This window comes from Dermochelys coriacea, chromosome 3 (assembly GCF_009764565.3).
Source record: "Dermochelys coriacea isolate rDerCor1 chromosome 3, rDerCor1.pri.v4, whole genome shotgun sequence".
Taxonomy (NCBI): Eukaryota; Metazoa; Chordata; order Testudines; family Dermochelyidae; genus Dermochelys; species Dermochelys coriacea.
Window position 1 is genome coordinate 199454182 of NC_050070.1, and position 25571 is coordinate 199479752.

The 25571-nt window shown below is 42.9% G+C and overlaps 1 protein-coding gene across 1 annotated transcript in view; it reads right to left on the bottom strand.

The window, feature by feature from the left end:
• Positions 1 to 177: 177 nt before the first annotated feature.
• The window catches only part of ISM1 (isthmin 1), a 67933-nt gene continuing 42539 nt past the window's right edge, over positions 178 to 25571 (bottom strand). The window contains exons 2-6 of the mRNA XM_038396341.2: positions 18927 to 19166; positions 12448 to 12715; positions 9128 to 9271; positions 3298 to 3387; positions 178 to 827 (exon numbers count right to left, since the gene is read on the bottom strand). Coding sequence (XP_038252269.2) covers positions 310 to 827; positions 3298 to 3387; positions 9128 to 9271; positions 12448 to 12715; positions 18927 to 19166 — 1260 coding nt within the window. The 3' untranslated portion in view covers positions 178 to 309. The remainder of the gene's footprint in view (positions 828 to 3297; positions 3388 to 9127; positions 9272 to 12447; positions 12716 to 18926; positions 19167 to 25571) is intronic.

Here is a 25571-nt window from a genome sequence, read left to right on the forward strand (position 1 = left end):
TTCAGCATGAATTTATTCACACTATTTTTCCCTGTGGGTTTTTCTTTCTTTTGAAATAAAATGCATTTTATTGCTCTATAAGCATCTATCATTAAAGGTTTTATGTGTTTGTATGCAGAAGTGTGAGTGTGTGTGAGATAGATATATGCATATATAAATTACACACACACACACACACAGAGAAAAATACACATGTATTATATACAAATATATACACTCATACTAAAGATACTGACCAACCCCATTTCAAATAGATTGTGCCATCTATGGGAATGATCCTCATTTTCCTGTCTGAGGAGGAAAATCCCTTCAGTATTCCCTTGCTTCCTGAAACTGCTTGTAATAGTCTTCATCTGAAGGGTTTTCTGTACATTTCTGCCCATTGTTAGGGGGCCGTGCTTCATTGTATCGGCTCCAGTCTCCTTTGCATATAATCCAAGGCAAAATGTCTACTTTGTAATGGAGCTCGGCGGAGAATTCTACGCTGATCAGGTTTGGTGTGCCCGCCCCTTTCCCCCTAGTAATCAGCTGCATATTGTCATCATAGCAACAGTGCTGCGCTGCTAGCGTTGTGCTCTCCAAGGAAAGCATAGAGCGGATACAATATCGGGCTGTGGGCTTGTAGATCTCCAATTTTTCCTTTGGCCCACTTGCATCTTTCCAGCGAAAGTTTTTCCGCTTAATCCGATCATAGATCTCCGCAGTGCTGTAAGCGACTTCTGTGGGGTAGGTGCAAGGGCAGCTGGGCAGGTCATTAACCACTTTGTGCATGTATTTCTTCAAGAACTCACTTTTGCAGCTCATCCATCTTTCGCAACTATCAGTATCTGTGTGAGGAGGGGAGATACATTACGCAGCATGTAAATTAATGACATAGCTACTGAGATAGCACAATGAAGGTAACGAATGAAACTGTCCCGCAGAAAGTTCTGTGTAACCAAGTAAGGGCTATGAAGCATGCCTACTTCCAATGTGGTGACTTATCTTGTTATTGGATAATCAAGAAAGCAAGTAAGTGAATGATATGACAGGAATAGGCCATCCTACTGTGCATTACATTGCCATAACTACATGTATCCTTGGCACTTACTCAGCTTTCATCTTCTTAGTCTTTCAAAGTGCCTTACAAACTTTAATTAAACCTGGCAACAGCCCAGTGAAGTACAATAGACATCAGACCCCAGTTTCGCAAGTGAGTGAATTTGAAGCACAGAGAGGTTAAGTGACTTGCCCTAGGTTAAACAGTGACTCCGAATTGTGAATAGATGCTGGCAGCCCTTGCTGTTGACCCTCAGCTCCAAAACCCAAAATCACACAGCCTTCCTGTAACACTACTTGGGGTTCTGAAATGGTACGTGAGGCTCAACTGGTTTGTAATGACACTAAAGACTCCAAGATGATCAGCATAGCCTTGCATTTATGAAAAATACTTTGATTAGGGCTTCATTTATTTTTCTCTTGCCACGTCCTCTGCCTCTCCCAAAAGGATCTTTCAAGCAGCTGCAGTTTGAACATGGAGATTGGTCTACAGCACCCAGTAGCAGTTCCAGTTACATGATGTACCATCAGACAATTTCTGTAAATTAGGATGGTCTAATAGCAGTAGACCTATGAATTTTGGTGCGGGGTGGAGGGGTGGCCAGAGTACAACATTTACGGCTGATGTTAATGGATTATGTAGAAGGGGACTGGAGAGAACCAATTAAGTTTCTCATTTTGTTTTTTGGGGGTCCAAATCATCTCAAACTATAGGTCTGGTCCCATAGTAGGGGCTTCATTCCACATTCATAGAATCGTACAATATCAGGGTTGAAAGGGACCTCAGAAGGTCATCTAATTCAACCCCCCTGCCCAAAGCAACTAAAAGCAACTAAATCATCCCAGCCAGGACTTTGTCAAGCCTGACCTTAAAAACCTCTAAGGAAGGAGATTCCACCACCTCCCTAGGTAACCCGTTCCAGTGTTTTACCACCCTCCTAGTGAAAAAGTTTTTCCTAATATCCAACCTAAACCTCCCCCACTGCAACTTGAGACCATTACTCCTCGTTCTGTCATCTGCTACCACTGAGAACAGTCTAGATCCATCCTCTTTGGAACCCCCTTTCAGGTAGTTGAAAGCAGCTATCAAATCCCCCCTCATTCTTCTCTTCCGCAGACTAAACAATCCCAGTTCCCTCAGCCTCTCCTCATAAGTCATGTGTTCCAGTCCCCTAATCATTTTTGTTGCCCTCCGCTGGACGCTTTCCAGTTTTTCCACATCCTTCTTGTAGTGTGGGGCCCAAAACTGGACACAATACTACTGATGAGGCCTCACCAAGGCTGAATAGAGGGGAATGATCACGTCCCTCAGTCTGCTGGCAACAAGGGCACACTGTTGACTCGTAACCAGCTTCTCATCCACTGTAACCCCTAAATCCCTTTCTGCAGAACTGCTGCCTCACCACTTGGTCCCTAGCGACTTTACTTATGTCGTCAGCACTCAATGGGTCTCATCACATGAGTAAGGTGAACAAAGTTTGGGCCTAAATACTCCAAACTTATTAACTCAACGATTTCATGTTCAGTTTTTCATACATTTAAGTCACATGCCCGGTTGTCAATAAGTATTATACTTTGCCTTACAAGCATACACTAGCATTTGCCATGCCAGAGAACACTGTTGATCCAACTTGTCTAGTATCCTACCTCCATAAGTGACCAATCCCTGATGCTTCCATGGTAGGGAAGCAGTACACGTGGCCCATTATGTGCACTGTTGTACATGAATGGAAGAAAGTTACATACTGCAATCAGCTCATACCCTGAGGCATTGATTTGGTTGACCCTATCTTGCCATCCATAGCTACATATGCTATCACTGCTCATAAAATTATCAGGCTCACATCAGCTACAGCTATAACTCTTATAAAAATGATCGTGAATAAAGTGCTGCTATAGCGCCTTCAACTGAGAATATCGAAGCGCTTGCAAATTAACGTTGAGCATTATAGCACTGCTGTGAGGTAAGGATGCAGCATCACTGTTTTACAACTGGGGGAACTGAGGCACAGAGAGTGACTTTGGTGATTTTCAGAAAGTTATTCAGAAAGAATCCCGTGACAGAGCAAGGGATAGAACCAAGATACTCTGAGGTCTAGAGCTGTTCCTTAACAATAAAATAATCAACAGCAATTTGGAATATGACTCATTTTTAAGACAGAGGCTTATGAGCCCAAATATTATAGTGATAGTTGAAAAAAAATCCTAAAAGGAGCTTGTCTCTTTACAGTAAGAAATACTAGATGGCCAGCTGCTTACCAACTTCGAATAGCTTGGTGGCATTGAACTCTTCGCTTCCTGCAAGTAAGCTTACTTCTGTGGCAGCTGTCCTGAAGGTGTCTTCAATCCCTAAAGACAAACAAACTAATAGATGTGTTTTCTTAACAGTAAATAACAATGAAAAACAAAGTTTTTATTGCATTACCTCTGTTGAGTTTAGTGCTGGAGGAAAATATTAACAATATAATGACGAGAAACAGGCTGACCTTGTGGATTCCCTGTAGATAACTGGTATACTTGCTCGGCAGTCCTTTAAATAGCCAGGCCAAAAGTTCCAAACTTGGGTGCCTAGAGCTAGATAGGGCACGTACATCTATATTTAGGTATGTAACTAAGTGGCCTGATTTTTCAAAGCTGCCCAGTAACTCCCAGGAATTCCAATAGAAGTTTCAGGTGCACAGTACCAATGAAAATCCATCCATTTGGTTAGGTGGCCAAGTTTACATATCCAGATATCCTTTTCCTAGCATGTGTTAGGGATGGTTGATGACATCTCAACTTGTTGAGAAATTTCTTAGTGAAAGCTGTAAAGCACAATGCGGAATATGAAACCTTTTGGAGCCCATGCTCTAGCTGTGTTGAAATACTCCAAAATGCTGAACTGGCACTTTTTTTTTCGGGGGGGGAGGGGGAAGCTGGAGCAGCGATGGTCCCAGGTCAGGTGGCTCCTTTCTCTCCCCAGCTGCAGAGAGTCAGTAGGTGCTGATGCTAGGCCTGGGTGGGGGCACTTGGCAGCAAGTCAGCTGGAGGGAGCTGGGGATGCTGCAGCCAGGACCAGCCAGGGGAGCATTGGGGGACAGAGCTGCCAGGAGTCCCGGGTGGAGCTGGAGTCGGACAGCAGGACCACATGGATAGTGGCGGGTAGAGCCTGGCCCAGGTAGGGGGAGGCAGGGACAGGACAGGCTCTATGGAGAGTCACTTCCTGCTCGCCCAGGCCTCCCTCAGCTCCCCCGGTCTTTCTCCCCACTCCCTCCCACTACCTCTCAGCCACCCTCTGCTCGCTTCCAGGGCTTCCCACGGCCCCGCATTCCAGCACTGCTGTTTCAGACTCCAACACTGGTTGGCGACCACGTCAGCTCCACCTTTTAAACTGATGGCGACTTGCTAATATATTCATATTTACTTGTTGGCAGGATACCAAATGTTTTTCAGTGAGTGAATGCAATAGCGCCTGCCCCAACAAACTGAAAATGTATTTGTGTGCTTTGTTCTTCAGTTACATTCTCTTCCGCTGCTAGGGGAGTGAAAGTAGTTGGGAGGAAAGAGACAAATATGGAAATAATGGTCCAAAAATCTTAGAAACTTGGGTTGCCTGGCAAGCTCCAGTAAAGCATTTGTCACCAGCCGAGAGAACCATGGAATAACAAAAAACGTGTGAAAACACGGTCGTTACTGGGCTAATTGTATTATGCTCAAATGAACACCCTTTCGATGCTATTTTATTGAGCATATATGTACTTAGCTAACTACTATTCTTTTTTTATGAAAGCCCTTCAAAGAAGCATTTCAGCATATAATTTTTATTCCATTGCATCATATATTTCAAAAGTAAGACCAGAAAACTCTCAGGATGCAAAAACCATGTGGTTAATGTAGCGCCTATTTCCCTTCCATCTCCTTTCCAGTGAACTTTATTGTGGGCTTGTTACTGGTGCACAGTAATACAAACCAGTGCCTTGCAGAGCTTCCACACTGCTTCAGGCTTTCTTACAATAATTTATTGTCAGGGCTTGCCTTAACTACAGCTCATAGACTCATAGATATTAAGGTCAGAAGGGACCATTATGATCATCTAGTCTGACCTCCTGCACAACGCAGGCCACAGAATCTCACCCACCCACACCTGCAATAACCCTCTCACCTATGTCTGAGCTATTGAAGTCCTCAAATCATGGTTTAGACTTCAAGATGCAGAGAATCCTCCAGCAAGTGACCCCTGCTGCATGCTACAGAGGAAGGCGATATATATATCTATAGCTCATGGATCAAATCCACTGCCCAGAAAATCAGAACTAGTTGATCACTGGTAAGGGGTCCCTCTCACATGTAGAAAAGAGGTCAAAATGAGGGGAAGTTCACTAAGGAAAGAAGTTAACTCTCCTAGGCCTTTCAGCAGAGCATATGTGCACAATTGCAAATACCTTCACAATTGTGAATAGTGTCAGGCCTATAGAGGGCTTTTACCTATTTCATTGTCTTTACAGTTAGCCACATGTGGGCACCTGGAGCCTTGGCTGGGGGCCGTTATTATTTTAAATCTACATATAACCCAATGAAAATAAGGAGCAGGGGCACAACTGGGCGGCTTCTGTTGAGTCCATTGTAGATGGCCTGGGGAAGAGCTGTAGAATAACAGATACCCTAGAATCCTTGCAAGGTAATAATTCACTGCAGAGGTTCTGCTGGCAGTATAAACAGTAGATGCTGAGCTTTGCCCTGGTCATTTTAAAAATACCAGCGGAGACTCGAAGAGTGTATTACATTTTCCTTGCTGATCCTCAGGTGTCTGTTATGTGACATAATACATTCTTTCAAGTCTGCCATGGTTTGATGCTAGATGGTAATAAATACCTGAGACTATAACTGGGAGATGGTGACCTCTTCTGGATTTAACCCATTATTGTTCAGGTTTGAGGGGGTGGGGGAATGATCAACAAGCAGATTACTTGTGTATAAGAGAGAGTCAATGTTTCCTGCCATGGCTAGCAAACAGCAAGCAACATCCTGAGATGGATGGGTGTGCATGTCAGAGACTAACTGCCACACACTGCTTGTAGAGTGACTTTTAAAATTTCTTGCAGTGCTGTCATTTGTATAGTCCCAGTGCAACAGCTGATCTCATACTTAGGATTTTATAGCTATTTCAGGTCTTTCACTTCCTTTACCTTCTAAACTGTGAAGCTAAATGTGGCAAAATGTTGGTGAAATGCAGTCTGCTGGGGTGTGCTCCCCCTAGCTCTGCCCAGGCTCCCCCTGCCACCCCTTCCCCCAAGGCCCCAACCCCCACCCTGCTTCTTCTCAGCCCCGCTCTGCCCACACCTCTTCCCATCCCCACCCTGCCCAGTTTGGACCCCAGCCCCAAGCGCACTGCACCCTCGCGTCTCCCCCCCAAGCTGATCCGTGGCAGGCGGCAGGAGGGAGAGGGAGGTGCTGATCGGTGGGGCCCGCCAGTGGGCAGGAAGTGCGGGGGGAGGGGAAGGTTCTGGTAGGGGTGCCGCCAGTGGGTGCTCAGCACCCACCATTTTTTCCCCATGGGTGCTCCAGTCCTGGAGCACCCACGGAGTCAGCACCTATGTACTGTAATGTGGATGCACCATTCTGCTCTCTGCAGTGTAATTATACAGTTGCAATGCATCACCCTCAGTGTTGCATCATTATATCACAATGCTTCTAACAATCCAAACAGAAATCACTATTTAAATAAAAGCAGCCCAGAATCTTGCATGTCAATAGTTTTGGGGGCCCAATTTTGATTTCATGGAAAGCATGATAACGGCACCCCCAAAAGTGGGTGTGCAAATGTGGATTAATATGTATGAGCAGAAAATCCTCTCAACACGTCGCTCAAACTGAAATCGCATCCTTAATCTGCCCTGTTGTTCACAGGCATTGAAGGGCCAAATCTGCCGGTGTTGAGAATTTTCCAATTTGTAGGCAAAATGGACTAGGAGAGAGAGATGGCATTTTAGCCTTAATTCTAGACTTGCTGGTTTGTATTAAGAGACAGGAGCTTTGTGGTTTAATGTCTATTGAAACAAAAACGAAAAATCCCTTGAGTCAACTGCAACAGCTCTTTAGAACATTACTCCTGAGGGCATTCTGCGCCTAAACATTCTGCATCAAAACTTTTAAAATTCTACACACATTTTAAAATTTTGCAAAATTCTGAAAGTTTTATTTGTCAATAAATAAATGTAGAGGCTGCAGCATGGCAGTGGGGAGCACAGGCCACTGGCTGCACGAAGATGGGAGATCACCCACCCCCCAGGAGACGGACTCAGTGGTGAGGCTGCACCCGACCCTGACACAGTACAAGGCCTGGACCTGCCCCAGAAACACCCTGGGACCCTGCAAGGAGCACTAGGTGTGGGGCAGACAGGCTCAAGGCAGGATCCAAATGTAGAGGGGCTCAGTGTGGGGGGGGATCCAGTTGTGGGGGTGAGAGGACTCTGGGTACAGGCAGCTCAGTGTGGGGTCTAAATGTGAGGGGATCTGGATGCACAGAGGCTTGTTGGGGGGATTCCAGGTGCCGGGACAGTGGGATTCTGCAGGGGCTTCCAGGTGTGGGAATCTCAGTAGGGGGGTCTGGGTGCTGGGGGAGTGGGGCTTGGTGGGGTGGGGGTCTAGATGCAGCTAGTTGGGGGTCAGTGGTGTGGGGGTCTGGATGTGGGGGCTCAGGTTGGTGCAGGGGGTGGGGTCGAGTGCAGGGAATTCAATGGGGGATTGTCTGGGTGCAGGGGTGGCAGTCTGGAGGCAGGGGGGTCTAGGTTCATGGGGCTCCAGATGCAGGGGTTGAGCATGAATGGGTTGGGGCTTGGGTATGGAGAACTAGGGGAGTTCTAGGTATACACGGTGAGGCTTGGTGCGGGTGTCTGGGTATGGGCGGTCCGGATGCACAGGAGTTGGGTGGATGTGGGGAACAGCTCCCCGTACAGTGACCCCTCTCCCTGCAGCTAAGGAGCGATGGGGGCAGGAAGCAGGGGAGGATGCTGAGCTTCCTGCAGTTGGAGGAGGTTTCTAGGGGTGGGTCTGACACAGCCCAGCCGGTCCTTGCAGGGGGAAGAGGAAATCCCGTCCTCTCCTGCCTCCAGCCCAGCCAGGACTAGCAGCTGATCCCAGCTCAGGGTAGGATCTGATTGGGGTGTCCCCAGCCCGTGGCGATTTACCTCTCCATCGGCTGCTCCAGGTGCCTAAAACGATGTACCTGAATAGCTAGGGAGTGGTGCATGACTGCTCGTGCAGCTTCCCTTTGCTTCCCTGTCAGAAAGTCATTTTTCTGCAGAGAAGGAAAGAAATCTGCGAGGGACATGAATTCTGCACATGTGCAGTGGCACAGAATTCCCCCAGGAGCAGAACATTTAGGGTATAAGGCCATGTTTCAGATCTCCTCTAAAGCCACTTTGCAAACAGTTGGCATGATACTTTAAAAGGCATATTATTAACTAATATGGAGCCATTATTCCTAACATTATGGCAAGTATATACATTAAATGTATTGAAATGTATATACTTATTTTCAAATAATAGTAACGTGGCTGTTTTAAAATTGTAAAATTAAAAAACCAAATGCATTCTAGGTGAAATGAGTGCACATTTCTTTGGGCAAAAGCTTCAGTCCTGTGACATGCAGACTGTTCGGGTAGGCAAGAAGTAACTGCAGCAACAAAAGAAGTTTGTCTTTAGACAGAAACTTTCTGTAGCAAATTTAACACTTGGTAGGAGACAACATTGGATTTAATAACAAATGCTTTGTTAATTTAAAAATAAAAATAGAACTACCCTAAAACGTAAAAGACAGACATGGTACATTAACATTAAAATACATGTCTGCCTTTTACATTTTAGGATAGTTCTATTTTTTTTTTTTGCTGCCACATATGAAATAAAATTTCATAAGTGACCTTCAGGACTGGAACACCACTTTCTAATAGTACTGTTACCCAGCCATGGCCCAAATGTGATGCAGGCCTTTAACCATGTATGGTGAAGCCCGCCAAACCCAGTGCTCTGTCCCCTGGTACAATGATCTTTCTAATAACAATTCAGGTTCTCTCTTTAAAAACCAACCACCACCATTTGTTAACCAAACCTGGGCAGTTTGGCCTATCACATGTCCTCGACTCAGTGGCTGTGCAGGCATATCCACAGGACCTCGTTCGCTTCTGATTGCCATTCCCGCAGGTTACGCTGCAAATGGACCATGAGCTCCAGTCTCCCTCTCCATCAATATAATCTATCCAGGAACAGAGATGAGGAAGGAAATGAAAAACAAAAACCCTACTACCAAAAACTACTGTATAGATGGTGGTTTTTATTAAGTAGGCATAGCAAGAATAGAATCCAGATGTCTCTACCTGAAACCTGGGCTGAGTGCCAGGCTTAAGCCTGCTGGTTAAATGGTTTTTACACTTGACTCTCCTCAGGGACGTGCATGCAACATTATTTGAAAAAATATTTCCTTTCTCTTTTGACCTTTTGGCAGCCGAGAATCTTCAGCTGTAAAGCTGGGTCATGAACTAACAGAACATCTATTCAAACTTTATTTTTCCATCAGTAGGAATATGCTTTCTGATCATAAACCAATCAGATATGTAATAAAAATATTTACTTTAACCTACCCACCCCCCCAAATAAACCCCTCCAAACATATCTATAGCACACAAAGATATTCAAAACTTAATCGGCTTTTAGGACAGAATGCAGGTTGGATTCTGTTTGGGTAGTTGATTGTATGTGGAAATATTTCAGCTTCATTCTTTAATCTCCCCAAACGTCAGAACAAGAGAACTAACATGTTATAGAAGAAGTCACTGCCGTAGTGAATTATGAGCTTTTTTCAAACCCGTGGTAATGAACATTTTATAACACTGATTAAATGACTAACTGTTGTCACTGAGGGCCTGATCCTGCACCATTAAAAGCTCTTTGGGTCAGGAACCAGCATTTTGTTCTGTAATGACTGGGGCTTCTAGGCACTACCACAGTGGAAATAATACAAACATGACTCGGCCCAAATTGAGTGAAATATTCCACTGACTAGTCTGGGAAGCCCAGAGCATAGAGTGTACTTCCTAGTCCCGCTTTACTCCCGATATCAAAGATGCCACATCAGTGTTACACATTTTCTAGAAGAGCAACCAAGCTGCTATCTCTCATTATGTAAAGGACTGGGCTAGTGCAGAGTTTTCTGCCGGGATTAGGTATCTATTTTATAACACGGTTTGTTTTATTGCCAATGTGGACAGAAAACATGGATAATAAACCCCATTAAAGATGGGTGTTTTAGCCTAGAGAATCCACACTGGGAATAGAAATCTTCTTTTAACACTGATGCCCTTAGGTGTGGCAGAGCACTGTACATCTTTTTGTAGTACTAAAATTTGTCCACAAATACAGGTACAAGAAGAAAGGACAAAATTCTGGTCCACAATATTCAATACTTATGTACATATTTAAATATAAAATTCAGCAAAAAAGCTCTCTCTAAATTAAGGCTCTAGACTCAAATCTAATCAAAACAAGGTAAACAAAGGGCAGGTCTACACTACAGCCTGGATCTATGGACTGAGATTGAGCCACCAGTGGTTGATTTAGCGGGTCTAGTGAAGACCCGCCAAATCAACAGCAGATTGCTCTCCAGTCGATCCCTGTACTCTTCCCTCCCCCCCCCCGAGGAGAAGAGTAAGGTAAGTTGATGGGAGAGTTTCTCCCTTCAACCCCCCATGGTGAAGACCCCGTGGTAACTCAACCTAAGGGGTCAACTCCAGCAACGTTATTCACATAGCTGGAGTTGCGTAACGTAGGTCGACTTACCGCGGTAGTGTAGACATGGCATAAGGCTGAAACAGTAAGCTAAAGCCACTCTGTGTGTAGATGATGCAACGTGAATGACAGGGAATAAAACCACTGCTCTGAAATGCTGCTCTACCTAAAATCTTAAGTATAGGGCCCTACTAAATTCACGGTCCATTTTGGTCAATTTCACAGTCATAGGATTTTTAAAATAGTAAATTTGATGATTTCAGCTATTTAAATCTGAAATTTCATGGTGTTGTACTTGTAGAGGTCCTGACCCAAAAAGGAGTTGTGTGGGGGGGTTCAAAAGGTTATTGTGTGTGGGGGTGGTTGTGATGTAATTCCCTTACTTCTGTGCTGCTGCTGCTGGTGGCGGCGCTGCCTTCAGACTCGGGCAGCTGGAGAGCGGCGGCTGCTGGCTGGGAGCCCAGATCTGAAGGCAGAGCCGCTGCCAGCAGCAGCACAAAAATAAGGATGGCATGGTATGTGTTGCCATCTTTACTTCTGCTCTGTTGCCTGCAGAGCTGGGCCCTCAGTCAGCCCTTTGGCCGCCCAGCTCTCAAGACAGCAGGGTAGAAGGGTGCTATGGTAGGGTATTGACACCCTTACTTCTGCGCTGCTGCTGGCAGGGTGCTACCTTCAGAGCTGGGCACCTGGTCAACAGCCACCCCTCTCCGGCCGCCCAGCTCTGAAGGCAGCACAGAAGTGGCAATACTGCAACCCCCCTAAAATAACTTTGTGACCCTCCCTCCATAACTCCCTTTTGGATCAGGACCCCCAATTTGAGAAAGGCTCATTTCCCCCATTAAATCTGTAGAGTATAGGGTAAAAGCACACAAAAGACCAGATTTCATAGGGGAAGACCATATTTCACGGTCCATGATGCGTTCTTCATGGTTGTGAATTTGGTAGGGCCCTACTGAAGTATATATTGATTTACAGTTTTATCCTTAGAGGCGCTGAACCACTTGAAACTCCCCTAGTGTGCATGAAAAGTCACCTCAGAGAAGTCATCCCAAAATGTGCAGCTATAGCCCAATGCGATGATAAGGAAATAATTCCTCCTTTCTATTTTCTGCTTTTAGCAACCGTTTCATACAACAAGCTGAAAACAATTGTTTTCTCCATGATACATCTGGAACAGAATTACACAAGCAAAATGTTCCTGCTGTCTATGCCACTCCCTACACAGAAGTCAACGTAACTTGCCTTACTTATATCTCAACCAAACATGACCACATTGTAGTTCTCACTCATGTATCCTCCAGTTACATTTTAGCTTCCAAATCACTGCACATGGTTCTAAATTTGTAGTTATCCTTACTCTAAAAATAAATGAGACCTTGTTTCCTTTGTTTAAAAAAGTACACTTATGCATAAAAAAAAACTTCTTGTAGGATAATTTTCAAGATTATAGACTTACAAGTGGAATGTGGCTACCACAGCCTAGTTTGCGCATCTGCACAGATTTGTCTTCAAATGAACAAAAGCCACATGTTGGAAAAATTCTATTTTGCTTGGCCTACTTTCAGCAATGCCTCACCATTCTCATTTTCCCCCAAACTAGTTTTACAATCCCAAGGTGCCTATAAGAGGTCTGGAATGCAAACTCACCATACTCTGGCTGCTCCTTGGATTCAAAAGTCCGGTGGTTGGGTGCATGCCTATCCCACCCACCACGAGGGTTTAGGAAGTTGCTGTCTTCGGTGGTGCTGTCATGCTTGTAGTCCTGGTCACCGCTACTCATGCGAGTCAAAGTGGATGACGTCTGCCACCAGTTCCTCCAGTCAGGGGATGGGACAGGCCAGCTAGGTTTGCTGCTCTCTTTGTGTAGATCCTTCTCTGGTTCAGTATCAGGGCCATCAACCACTTCTATGGTAACCTAGAGAATTCAAGTTATGCCAGGTCAGTCAGCATGCAAAATCCAAAACTAGATCATCTCCACAGAGAGTGTATCAGTGGGAAATCTTCTATACAGCAGAGACACGGGATTGATGTTATCTAGCAAAGGGGACTTATAATCCTTTGGGGCTAGCTGGTTATAAACTGTATGTGGATTACTGTGAGCCCAGAGATATGCAGAAACTGAGTGATCCCTTCTGCCACCTCTTCCGTGTCAAATCTTGGAGCAAAAAGGCCAAAAAAAAAAAAATCCTGAACAAAACAAGAACAAAACCCGTATCTTAAACCTTTACAGTGAAGCTTTCTGTCTTCAGGGGAAAAAGATGTTTAAAACTTTATGAAAAAGAAAAAGAAAAAAACACTCACTTTAAATTCATTGGGCCTGAATATGAAGTGAATGTGAAATGTGCTAGATCAGAACGGTAGCCTTTGTTGTTGGCTTTGCATAGGTGCAAATAACTACACCAGGTGCAAGGCAGGACAGAATCAGTTGCATTCTCTTTGCTTGTTGAATACCTGCTCAAGTATTGGCCTGGTCGCTAGCTGATAAGAGGATTTGCACCCTAGAAGATTTTCCTATAGTGCAGTTGTAACCTTGTAATATTTAGGGCTGGCACTAGCATGTGAAACCATAGTATAGGTGGCCACAGATTCATTATATTCTTCTTTTACCCTGAGATACCTTTTATATCCAAGGGCACAATATCATAAATGACTGTCAACATTTTTTCAACAACATATTATAAATAATATACATTTTATATCATTATTCATTAGAGAAGCTTTAAGCATTTTTTGTCAATTGTCAAAACAGCCCTCTGAAATAGATTTGATTATACTCACTTTCCAGAGGGGTAAGAGGAAGTACATTTAAATTACTTGTCTAAAGTAGGACAGGCCACTATCAACCAGGAATAGAACAGCCCAGATTCAAGATTCCCTGCTCAAATCCCTAGACCACACATACATTCATGGATACAAATAAATCTGTATAATACTGTATAGTAATTATAACACACCCTTTTGCTACTTTTCAATGCATAAAAATAAATTAATTAATTATGAAACTCTTAAATAAATGTTGGGTGCGCACGTACATGTGTATTTAGGGAGACATTGGCACTAGCAATCAGGAATCTAGGGTCCCTGTGTCATGGAAATACAGTGTGACCATAGACAAATAAATTATGGGTCAGAGTCATTGGTATGCCCTTGCTGCTTTGTGCTGCTCCACTAATGCACTGCAGCTGTAAACCCAGTTCAGCTTGCTGAGTAAGCTGGACTTTTGGGTTGGCCAAAGGAGCCAGAGTGTAGAGGCGGTTCTGTCATATATATCTAATGTATAAAATGTGTGTGCATATGTAAATTTCATAGATACACCTACATGTTACAAAAGTCTTTTGGATAGAACTTTCTTAAAATTGGGTTTTTATAAACCAGACAAAACACAATAGCCTGTTATGCTGGGGACATGAAGGCAACCGGATTAGAGTTCACAGTTTCATAAAATTGGTTTTAATAAAATCATGGTTTACCTGAACACTCTCTTTCTCTCTCTCTCTCTCTCTGGCAAATAAAACCCCATGTACTTTCTATGTCTGTCATGTTACCTGTGAGCTGCCGAGGGACATTACACAGGAAGTGGAATGGCTCCAGCTGAAGATCTGCTGGAGCTCAGTAGTGCAGAATGCAGTTATACACTTACAAAACAATGCACACATTTCCTTTTTGGAGAAACAAGCTATTGCATTTACACACTACTTCCCCTCTGATTATGGTCAGAAAAATTGAGACGAAATGACTGGGAGGTCACTTCCACTGGGAAGTTCCACAGGAATTGTATAGAAAGAAGCAATACAGGTATGCAGTTGTTGTAACAAAATAAGTCTCTGGAAGGAGATAAACAAAAATATGCTGGACAGCTTTGTCTTACATTCATTTTAATGGTGGAATCAAAATGATTACTCAAACAGATTATTCACTGCACTTTCTACAAACTGAGAATTAAAATAGATTTCATATGCTTGAAACAATGACAGTTCATGGGCTGTACGGATCCAAGTAAAACAGTGTTGTACATCCAATAAGAGAGAATAAACAAGGTGCTTTGTAGCAGTTTAAAGACAATGAGCTATGCTTGGAAGATCCTATCACTGGCTGAATATCAACAGGACTTTTTTTTAAAAAGCACATTAACTTTAAAAGCAAAAACTAAACGAAAGGAAACAAAAGAGACTTTCCAAAGGGAGCACTTCAGAATCCATCCTTCTTTGCTATTTTTAAATTGTAATAAGATGAACTCTCTGGGTATTTCAAGCAGATGTAACCTGAAATCCCATAAGAATCTAATTTAAAAGATTACTCAGAATACTAAGTTATTTTTAAGATAGTATAAAAAGATCTTTGAATTTTCAGTTAACCCTGCTATATTTTTAATGTGTTCACTATTAGACAGTCTTATTAAAGGGTACTTTAAAACAATAAGGATTGCACATCTCAAAATAAGTAGCATTAATTTCTTCTTAAAGCTGGGTTAAAATACAAAAAACCTCCACTTCCACAAATTATTAAACAATTATATTATTCTTTCTGACAGGCCTAAGGAAAATGGATTTAGTCACCCTCCATTCTGCTGCAGTTTTCCCAAACACACCACTCTAATGCAAACTGCAAGGTGTTAAACCCATCTGATACAAAGGGATATATATAAAGTGTGTACTATATACTTCCACAGAGATTTCACTTTTCCAGCTCTGGAGTTCAAGTATTTCTAAGATGCTCATCATTGCAGAATTCAGCTGTCAGACTGTGTAAATTCATATTAATGTTTTAAAAAGTAAGTTTGTGTGTGATGAAACTTGACAAAGAATCAAGTTCCCAAAGGAGGACAAAATACCACTACCTGCCAAAACAGAACGATTTTCCCTTTGCCAGGTGCTTCATGTGTCATTTACCACCAGCCTTTTCTGCGGTACTCCCAAGGTGTCTGTATTGCAATGCGGAGTGGCAGAGCAGTGGAATGGGACACAACAGCACAGCACCCTTTAGGGTCCACAGGAGTGGGAAACTGTGACTTGATATTCAAGCGCAGGGGAGAAATAACATTCCAATAAAAATTGGGGTATCAGATTCCAAGTTCAGCATCCCCTCAGAGCTCGGTAGCATTGGATGGGTTGTAGCAGGGGCTGGAAGAGAGGAAAGCTTAGAAAGAGAAAATAAATAGGTGGCCACATCCCATTCATGTGACTTCACTCTCGTTGCTAATGGGAAGGAAGGAAGTGATTCTATTTTACACTGAGTAACCCTGCCACACTGGCAGGTCTGCATGCGTTACTGAGCTGGCATTTGTCAAATCAATGGAGACTAACAAAAGGGCTTTTCGGTGAGGAAGAAGAAAAAAAAATCTGTGCTCCCAAAGGAAATATGGCACTGGTTTTAAAAAGCACCTCACATTTTAGAGGACCTCCAATGAATTAGTTTATTTGAGTGCAATGGTGCATTTGGCTGCAGCTCTGACACCAAGTTAAAAAGCAGCCACCACACACTAATGGCAACAGCTGCTGTGGTTACTCCTTTAAACAACCTCTTGCCTTACCAATACTAAACAACTGTAGAAATGCAGCATGAAATGATGCAGGGGTTGAAAAATGGGCCAAACTTCTACAGGGCTAACAGATCACAGAAAAGCCAGTAAGAGAGTCCTTCTTGTATTACTTGCAAAGGGCTTACATACATCACAATAGCAGTAAGTGGTGTTACTTTAGCAGTTATTTAAAAAAATAAAAGTATTTGACAACTTTTGCATAGATCTTTTGCGCATAACTATGACATGATACAGCAATTGCTTTCTTTACTGCTATATAAAACAGGGCTCACAGGAATATCATTTCAAACTGTTTTCACAGGCTGACTTTCAGGCCTGTAAAGTATACTTCTATAATTTATAGGAAAAATGTCTTCATTTTTTGATGTATTATTATTGGTCTGTCCCAGAAAACAGCAGGACCAAGATTTTCAGAAAGAGGAGCCCAGAGCTGGGATCCTAAATCTATATTTAGGCACCTAAGTAAGTAGCTTGAAATTCTGGCCACATATTTAGGTGCTTAAATTGAAGTAGGTACTAAATGAATTTAGGAGCCTAAACTTAGGCTCCTGTTTCTGTAAAATCTTGGTCCTGCTGCCCAATGTTTTCTGGGAGAGAAGGCCAAGTTTCTCAGGCCCAAGACCCCACTGTCACTACTGGTGCGCCATTGCATGTGTTGTACAGTTTTCAGATGCCACATCATCCAGTGAAAAGGGAGCTCAGAATGACAACCATTATTTATTTGTATGGGGAAGCCAGGAAAATGTTACTCCTCATTTATCCATTTTTTGGCTTTAAGCATTCCATAACTTTCCTGCCAGGGAATGTATGCCCCCTGCCCCCCTCTATATTCTGTGGTTTACATTGTTATTTGTAAATATATATATATATGTATAGTGGCACACTATTTACCTCAATCTGCAGCTCCAGGACTTTGTACAGCTTCCCAGACTACCCTCCTCTAGGAATTCATGAATATATAACTGGAAGACTTCTAGTAGCAGTGGGGGCAAAAGACATATCTGGCTTCAAGACTAAGCTTGATAAGTTTATGGAGGGTATGGTATGATGGGATTGCCTAATTTTGGCAATTAATTGATCTTTGACTATTAGCAGTAAATATGCCCAATGGCCTATGATGAGATGTTAGACGGGGTGGTATCTGAGTTACTACAGAGAATTCTTTCTTGGGTGTCTGGCTGGTGAGTCTTGCCCACATGCTCAGGGTTTAACTAACCCACCATATTTGGGGTCAGGAAGGAATTTTCCTCTAGGGCAGATTGGCAGAGGCCCTGGGGGGTTTTCACTTCCTCTGCAGCGTGGGGCATGGGTCACTTGCTGGAGGATTCTCTGCATCTTGAAGTCTTTAAACCATGATCTAAGGACTTCAATAGTTCAGACATAGGTTAGGGGTTTATTACAGGAGTGGATGGGCGAGTTCTGTGGTCTGCGTTGTGCAGGAGGTCAGACTAGACAATCATAATAGTCCCTTTTGACCTTAAAGTCTATGATTCTATGAGAAAGCATGTATTCAACATACAGTCAATTTACTACCTAGGCCTGTCGAATACTGAAATGGCGCTAGGTCCAAATCTGTAAACATTTGGAACATTACAACTTGTCTATGAAGTAATGGAGCATCAGCTTTGATATATTTTGTTGTTTCCTATTAAAGTCTGTGACTAACTAAAGTACATCTTTATCTTTAGGCATGGATGCCTAATAGACGGATATATACATTGGTAAATTTGTGGGTGGATGGGTATAGAGTGCCAGAAATTTATTTAATAAGAAAACTAGTTATAATAGTGCATTATGTTTTTGTAAACACATGTTTTAGGCAGATCAATATTTCACTAAATTATTTTGGTTAAACATGACTTCTTATTAATGCAGATTTTCCTATGAGACACTAAATTAAATTGCTAATTTTTTTCTTCCTAACCCTCTGTCTTTAAGATGCAAAAGACTTGTAACAGGTTATTCCAAAACCAAGAAGATGATTTTGACTAAAAGCATATCAGATTTTTGCGGAGCGAAGGACTTTCTACTCAAGGTGGCTGCTGCTAAAATTAACATTTAATTCTTTGTTTTCTGAACAGAGGGCCAGATTTTGATCTCTAGGTGAGAATCTAATCTACAGTCATTCCACTGTAATCTGTGGAATCAGTTGAGATTTACACTAATGTAACAAATGAGAACCTGACCATAATTTTCAAGATTCCAGTCACATTGCCAGTGGCTGGCGACAGAATAAAAGAGGTAAAATGCTGCCCAAAACCAAAGAATGGAAAATATCTATATGACAAGAGGATGAAAGAAAGACATCTGCAGTGTCATAAGAAAACTATGATTCTACCTCTAGCTCTGTTCAGTCCGTGGCATTCATAGAGGGGTTCAGGGGGAACTGGGATCTGTACATCCAGGTAGGCAAAAAGTATTCAGATTCTCTCTCCACATAACAGCACTATGGGTTGGGACACCATATAGAGGAAGGGTATAAGACGAAGGCAGTGACTAAGGGACTGAAGCAAAGCTTAAAGCTGACTTGGTTGGGTTAAGCCATTTTCCATAGTGTGTAAAATATCAGTCTTAATGAAGTGTGTACCTGAATGTTGGGGTTTTGCCCATTGATGTCTGCTTTTGATAGGTCAGGAAAGTTTGGGAGATCCAGGAGGAAGGATCTGGGTCCATCTCTTTGTAACGATGTGTGTCCATTTTCCTGCCTGAATCGCTGTTTGGGGAATGGCCTGTGTGCTGCCTGGTGGTCAGGATATTGTCTTCTGTCATTGGGGTTTAATGTGAAGCTGGTTTTGGGAGAAGAATGGCCATCAGCATCCAGGGTATTCTGGGAAGAAAGGAATACAATCAAACAACAAACAACAGTAACAATAAAACCCAGCCTTGGCTACACTGACCCCATCTCCAACTTTTAATTGATGAAGATAATAAAACAGACAGCATGTATGCAAACAACAGAATACCAGGACAACATTGCTCAGGCAGTCTTTGTACATTCTGCAAGGTACATATAAATCCTTACATGTACATCCCAAAGCCAGGAACCCAAGTACATAAAATATAATGCTAGAATTTTCCTAAGAGCTTGGCATCCAACTTTCAGGGAATCATTCCGTTACAACAGTATAAATCTGCAGCCAGACCAGATGAGATAAGATTCAATGTTTCTTGGGTACCCTCGCTCCTTCAGGATCTTTTGACAATCTCAGTCTTCCAGCAGGTCCCTCAACATGGACATGGGCACGTAACTTTAGGCATCCACATGTGAAATGATTGGCCTTCACACCCTGAGTTGCAAAACTGTGGTGCAAGATCAAAAAATGCTTTTGAAAATCATGCCCCACGTATTTTCAATGACCTAAAACAATGAAAGGGCATCATTACTGTAAAGTGGCTTGGTGTTGTTCCACAGCCAAATCAAAACAGAAGTACTGAATGCAAAGTTCACGTTGGACTTTGCAGGATTAAAAGATCATCACACTGCTGAACTGGACAGCTCTTACTCATCTGCCTTCAAACTCACTTAGACACATAGACTTATAGACTTTAAGGCCAGAAGGGACCATCAATATCATCTAGTTTGACCTCCTGCACATTACAGGCCACAGAACCTCACCCACACCACTCCTGTAATAGACCCTTAACCTCTGGCTGAATTACGTATGTCCTCTGATCATGATTTAAAGACTTCAAGTTACAGAGAATCCACTATATATTCTAGCATAAACCAGAAACTGACCTGTGCCCTCTACTGCAGAGAAAGGTGAAAAACTCCCAGGGTCTCTGCCAATCTGACCGAGGGGAAAATTCCTTCCCAACCCCAAATACGATGATCAGTTAGACTCTGAGCATGTGGGCAAGACCCAGCCAGACACTTGAGAATGTGTACTCAGAGCTCTCCCTATCTATTGTCCCATCACTGACCGTTCTAATCCTCCATGCTATTCCTCTTTGGTCTTGAGCATCTTCCCTTCTCTGGGATCAAATTTTCACGTTTTCTTAATAGTGGGATTGAATTTCACCAAGGTTTGGCTCAGGGGTTAAATGCTTTTGCTTTTGTTGAGTGTGTTTTTGCAGAAGGCTGCCTTCTGCCCAGTAGCTGGGTTGCCAATGGCTTTGACCTAACCAAAGTGACACATTTTGTATCAACATAAACCACACCTCAAACATGGCCAGGAGTCAGGACTGTCCTAGGGACCCGAGGAAAAAAAATAGCAATCAAATTCCATCTTCTTATGTAGCTTTAAAATAACAGGGCAGTGGACAGATTCAACACTGATTTTGCTTTTGACTCTGAATTTTTAGGATTGAGATTGCAGGCATAATTGTCTGAGGATCTTTAATTTCCAGTTCACAAAGACAGAAAGCCTGGATGGGATAAATGTTTTAAACTAAGTACAATTAAAATGAAATGGCCACATGCGTTTCTACTGTAGCGTGTTTTTAGCAGTGTTGCTGGTTAAGCACAAGCTCTACCTCTTTCCCCGGCTCAAATTAAGCTTTCAGACCTTTTGTTAAGATCTCAGCTAATAGCTTCAGTGCATTTTCATTTAAATATTTTTTTGCTACTCATAAGAGCTCCCAATTGCATTTTAAAAGCTTTTACAATATAATCTGCACACATTAGAACAAAACATTCAGTGAATTAAAAAAATTAAAGACTAATCTGCTCTGAAAATAAAAATTAAGCAGATTTCTCCCCCTCCCTTTATTAAAAAAATAACAGAAGCAGAGTGGGTTGAATTTAAAATGTCCTTTCAGCATTTATGTACCACAGCTTGTGATTGGAATAGTTATAACATGGAAGCACAGTTTTTAAAAGCGCCAGATTTAAAAATTAATATTGGGTAGTGTAAGGATTAGAGCTCGTCTTCACTATCGGCTAAATCGGCGCTGCTGCGATTGATGCAGTGGTGTCGATTTAGTGGGTCTCGTGAAGATGCAATAAGTCGATGGCAGAGTGCTCTCCCGTCGACATAGCACATTGTAGACACCCACTGTAAATCGATCTAAGCTATGTTGACTTAAATTACGTAATTTATGTAATTTAACTAGCGTAATTTATATTGATTTACCTCGTTAGTGTAGACTGGGCCTTAATAATGTTAAAACAAAACCTAAACATGGGGACTAAACTACCTAATCCTCCCTGTCTGTGCTGGAGGATAATGGCAAGGTTTTTGGAGACTAGATTATATCCTCCAAATTAATCTAGTTATCTAGGGCCTGATCCAAAGCCCACGGGAATCAGTGGGCTGTGGATCAAGCTTATCGACTTGATCCAAGTCACACTGACGTCACTGACTCAACGCCAATAAACCCTCAGTGGTGTGGGATCAAGCCTCTAGAGCAGTACAGTATGTTTTAAGTCTAGTACTGGATACTAGATGTTTAGATGACTAGTGCAGTCCATCTTCTCTGGTTCCTCTTATACAAGCTCCCTTCCCTTTGACAGTGACGCTCCTCCCCTCCTGTCTCTTGCTAGCTGCCATCCTTGAGAGACAGTGTGTCTATGTGGGTAGAGTGCTGGATTGGGACAGCACTGGATTCTATTCCTGGTTCTACCACTGGTCTGCTGGCTGACTGTGCGCAAGTTAATTCACTTTGTGGTGCCTCAGTTTCCCTATCTCCAAAATAGAGATAATGGAGACAATGACCTGCTTTGAAAACCATGTTGAGAGCTACAAGAAAAGGGCTAGGTAGTAACATTATCCTGCTTACAGTTCCATTGCCCTTGTACGACAAGGCATTATGGAGCACTTCAAATACTGAAGTCTCATGCTTTCTGGCTTGCTTCCTAATCTTGAAAGTACAGTTTCTAACTCTCAGATGTTGGAGCTTAAATAAATATCAGACAATTACTGAATAAAGCTTTTTCCCCTATTTTCCCCCAAAATGGTCATATTGCATTTTTGACTATAAGACATCCAGTTTGATGTTGGGGTCTTGCCAGGTAGAGCATTTTCAGGTTATTCTACTATTATGGTATTTGGAACTATTGTGTTCTGTTCCCAAATTGAAAGTTAGCCAAAATCTGGATTTAGGTTAATAAAAAAATTCATGTTGAGGCTGTTTTTATACATCAAGAAAAATCAGGAATGAGTAAAACCAAACATTTTATTTTTCTTCCCACTTATCCTTGAAAGAGAAGAGTTTGTCCAAAAGAGAATGATCAAGCTTTTCCTTTTAATGGGATAAACGAATAAAAGGTTCTGTTATCTCCATGTATAATTTTCCTGTAGCGAAATGAAAAGGAGGACTTTTGGCACAGCTCACTTCACGAAAGCTTATGCTCAAATAAATTTGTTAATCTCTAAGGTGCCAAAAGTCCTCCTTTTCTTTTTGTGGATACAGACTAACACGGCTGCTACTCTGAAACCTGTCATTATGCAAGTTATCCAAAAGGTCAGTGACTAGTCTTTATAGCTATAATTCCTTTAAATTAGTGTCATTTTCCTCCTAAACAAAGAGTGAGCGGAGGACAGAAAGGAGAGAGAGGCAGAAAAGTAATCTCAGTAACAAATGAAAAACAAAGAGCCCAACTTCCCTCAGTAAACTCTTGCTCAGGGTAAAGCTTACCTAGTGTTATCACACATTAGAGAGGCATAATAACGGGCATCTGAGGTAACAAAGTCTTCCCACACACTGAGACACACTGAGTACCGTCAATCACAGTGCTAATTATTAAAGATATGCAAACAGGATATGGCACATACAGATCTCGTATATAATTCTAATAGACAGATTGTAAAGTCCAGCCTCCTTCAGCTAATGTATATGTTTCTGACAGGAATATCGGTTTAAGGCTTTAGATTTCTGTTAGATAATGAGTAATTTACATCAGTTTCTTGGAGCACTATGATTAAACAGTTTCCCAGCCATGTACATCCGACAAAAGACACTATGCTGCTACAAAATAAATTCAGACAGACAGAAACCAATGAAGAAATCTGACATTTTACTGTTTTGGGGCAGGGTATCTGATGCTAGCAATGACTTTTATTGCAAAATTAAATATCGACCACTTCATTCCTTCCTGTTATAAAGGGTTTGTTCTATGATTTCAGAAGCATCTTAATTTTCTACACTAATGCAGCCTGTGTATTTGGTCAGCTGGACTACATAGCTGAGGGAATTAGTAATAGATATGCACAGCTTTATATCTCTGTATCACTGGTTTAAATTCAAAAAGGCTCAGTATTGACCTGTAGCTCTTGTAACAAGGGTGTGACACACAGGAGCGGTGGTAAGAGACTCAAATATATTTCCACCTGACCTGAATTGGGTTACAAAAGTTAATACCCTTCACATAACAGGAGTCAGTGGCTACTATTACGCTTACTGCCATCCAGTAGTTCAGTGCCCAAGGTAAGATAAACTGGTGGTTTTAATTCAATCCTTAGCAGGCAGATGTCCCCATTATAAAACCATCATCAGAGTTATCGCTAAGACCAAAGGCTGAAAGGAAATGGAGACTGGATTTCCTGGACAGCACAGAGACTATGCAGGTGAGATGAAGGAAAAGGCTTTCAATAGTTAGCCAGCACCGCAATATTTCCTGTTACTTTGAGACTCTGCCCTTGATAGTTAAGTTAGGTTATAGCCTGGCAGTTCTTCTGGTTTCCTCATTGAATTTGATATTCATATAGCTACAGCTGACAAAAACGCTGGCTTCTAGCTGTGACTGTTAAGAAGGCTGAATCACTTACTACGTGACAATTAGCTGGTTATAGTAGCTCCTGCACCTCTGTGACCTCCAGACGGGTTACTACTGGGAATGAGTGCGCGGAGCTTTAAAACAAGCTCCAGCTGGTCTAAAACTCAGCATCCTGCCTCACAAGCAACATTGACTGATGAGAGCACATCACTCTGGTCACTACTTTGGTTGTGCATGTCACACAGGTCTGTTTTGAGTTTGAATAAGCCCCTCCCCCCCAAGTGACATAAGTTACACTGACCTAAGTACTGGTGTGGACAGCACTACGTTGGTGGGAGAGCTTCTCCTGCTGACATAGCTACCGCCTCTCATGAAAGTGGATTTAGTATCCCGACAAGAGAGCTCTCTCCCGTCAGCATAGAATGTTTTCCACAGATGGGTTGCAGCTGCGCCATTGTACTGCTTATAGTGTAGACTAGCTCTAAGCTTAACTTCAAGTATTCAAACTCAACACTCTTCATTGTGGAACATGTTCACATTTGTAGTCCACATTTCTTCATGGAAAAATATAGCTGCCTGCCTTGTTTTGGAAGAAGGGCCATTTGAGATAGCAATTTCCAGCCAGTCTCTCTGACGTTATGAAGTCTCTGAATCAGGCAGATGGGTTTCTTGTATAAATGATGCATCCTCTCTAAATTTCTAAGATGCACTAGTATTTCATTTAATTGAAAAGGATTATTCACACCTTTTACATTTCATAAAATAATTTTAAGCCTTTACGCATGACTGCCACCTGCAAAAACAATTCTCTTTAACCCATGTGGAATCAGATATTTATAACAATTCAAAATGGGAAAACAACCAAGATTTCTGAGCTCTCTGAAGTATGCAAAATATACACCAGGGTGGGCAAACTTTTTGGCCCAAGGGCCACATCTGGGTATGGAAATTGTATGGCAGGCCACGAATACTCATGAAATTGGGGGTTGGGGTGCAGGAGGGGGTGAAGGCTCTGGGATGGGGCCAGAAATGAGATCAGGGTGTGGGAGGGGGCTCCGGACTGGGGCAGGGAGTTGGAGTGTGGAGGGCAGGGGGGAGGGTGAGGACTCCATCTAGGGGTGCGGGCTCTGGGGTGGGGCTGGGGATGAGTGGTTGGGGGTACAGGAGGGTGCTCAGGGCTGGGACCCAGGGGCTCAGAAGGCAGGGATCAGGGCTAGAGCAGGGGGTTGGGTGCAGGAGGGGGGTCAGGAACAAGGCTCCAGGTGGCGCTTACCTGAAGCAACTCCTGGAAGCAGTGGCATGTCCTCCTTCCGGCTCCTAAGCAGAGGTGCAGCCAGGCGGCTCTGCGTACTGCCCTGTCTGCAGGCACTGCGCCTGTAGCTCCCACTGGCTGCAGTTCCCCACCAATGGGAGCTGCGAGGGTGGCGCTTGGGGTGGGAGCAGCATGCAGAGCCCCCTGGATGCCCCTATGCCTAGGAGCCAGAGAGGGGACAGGTCACTGCTTCCGGGAGCAGTGCAAGCCCTGGACCCTGCTCCCTGGTGGGAGCTCGAGGAGATTAAAATGTCTGAAGGGCC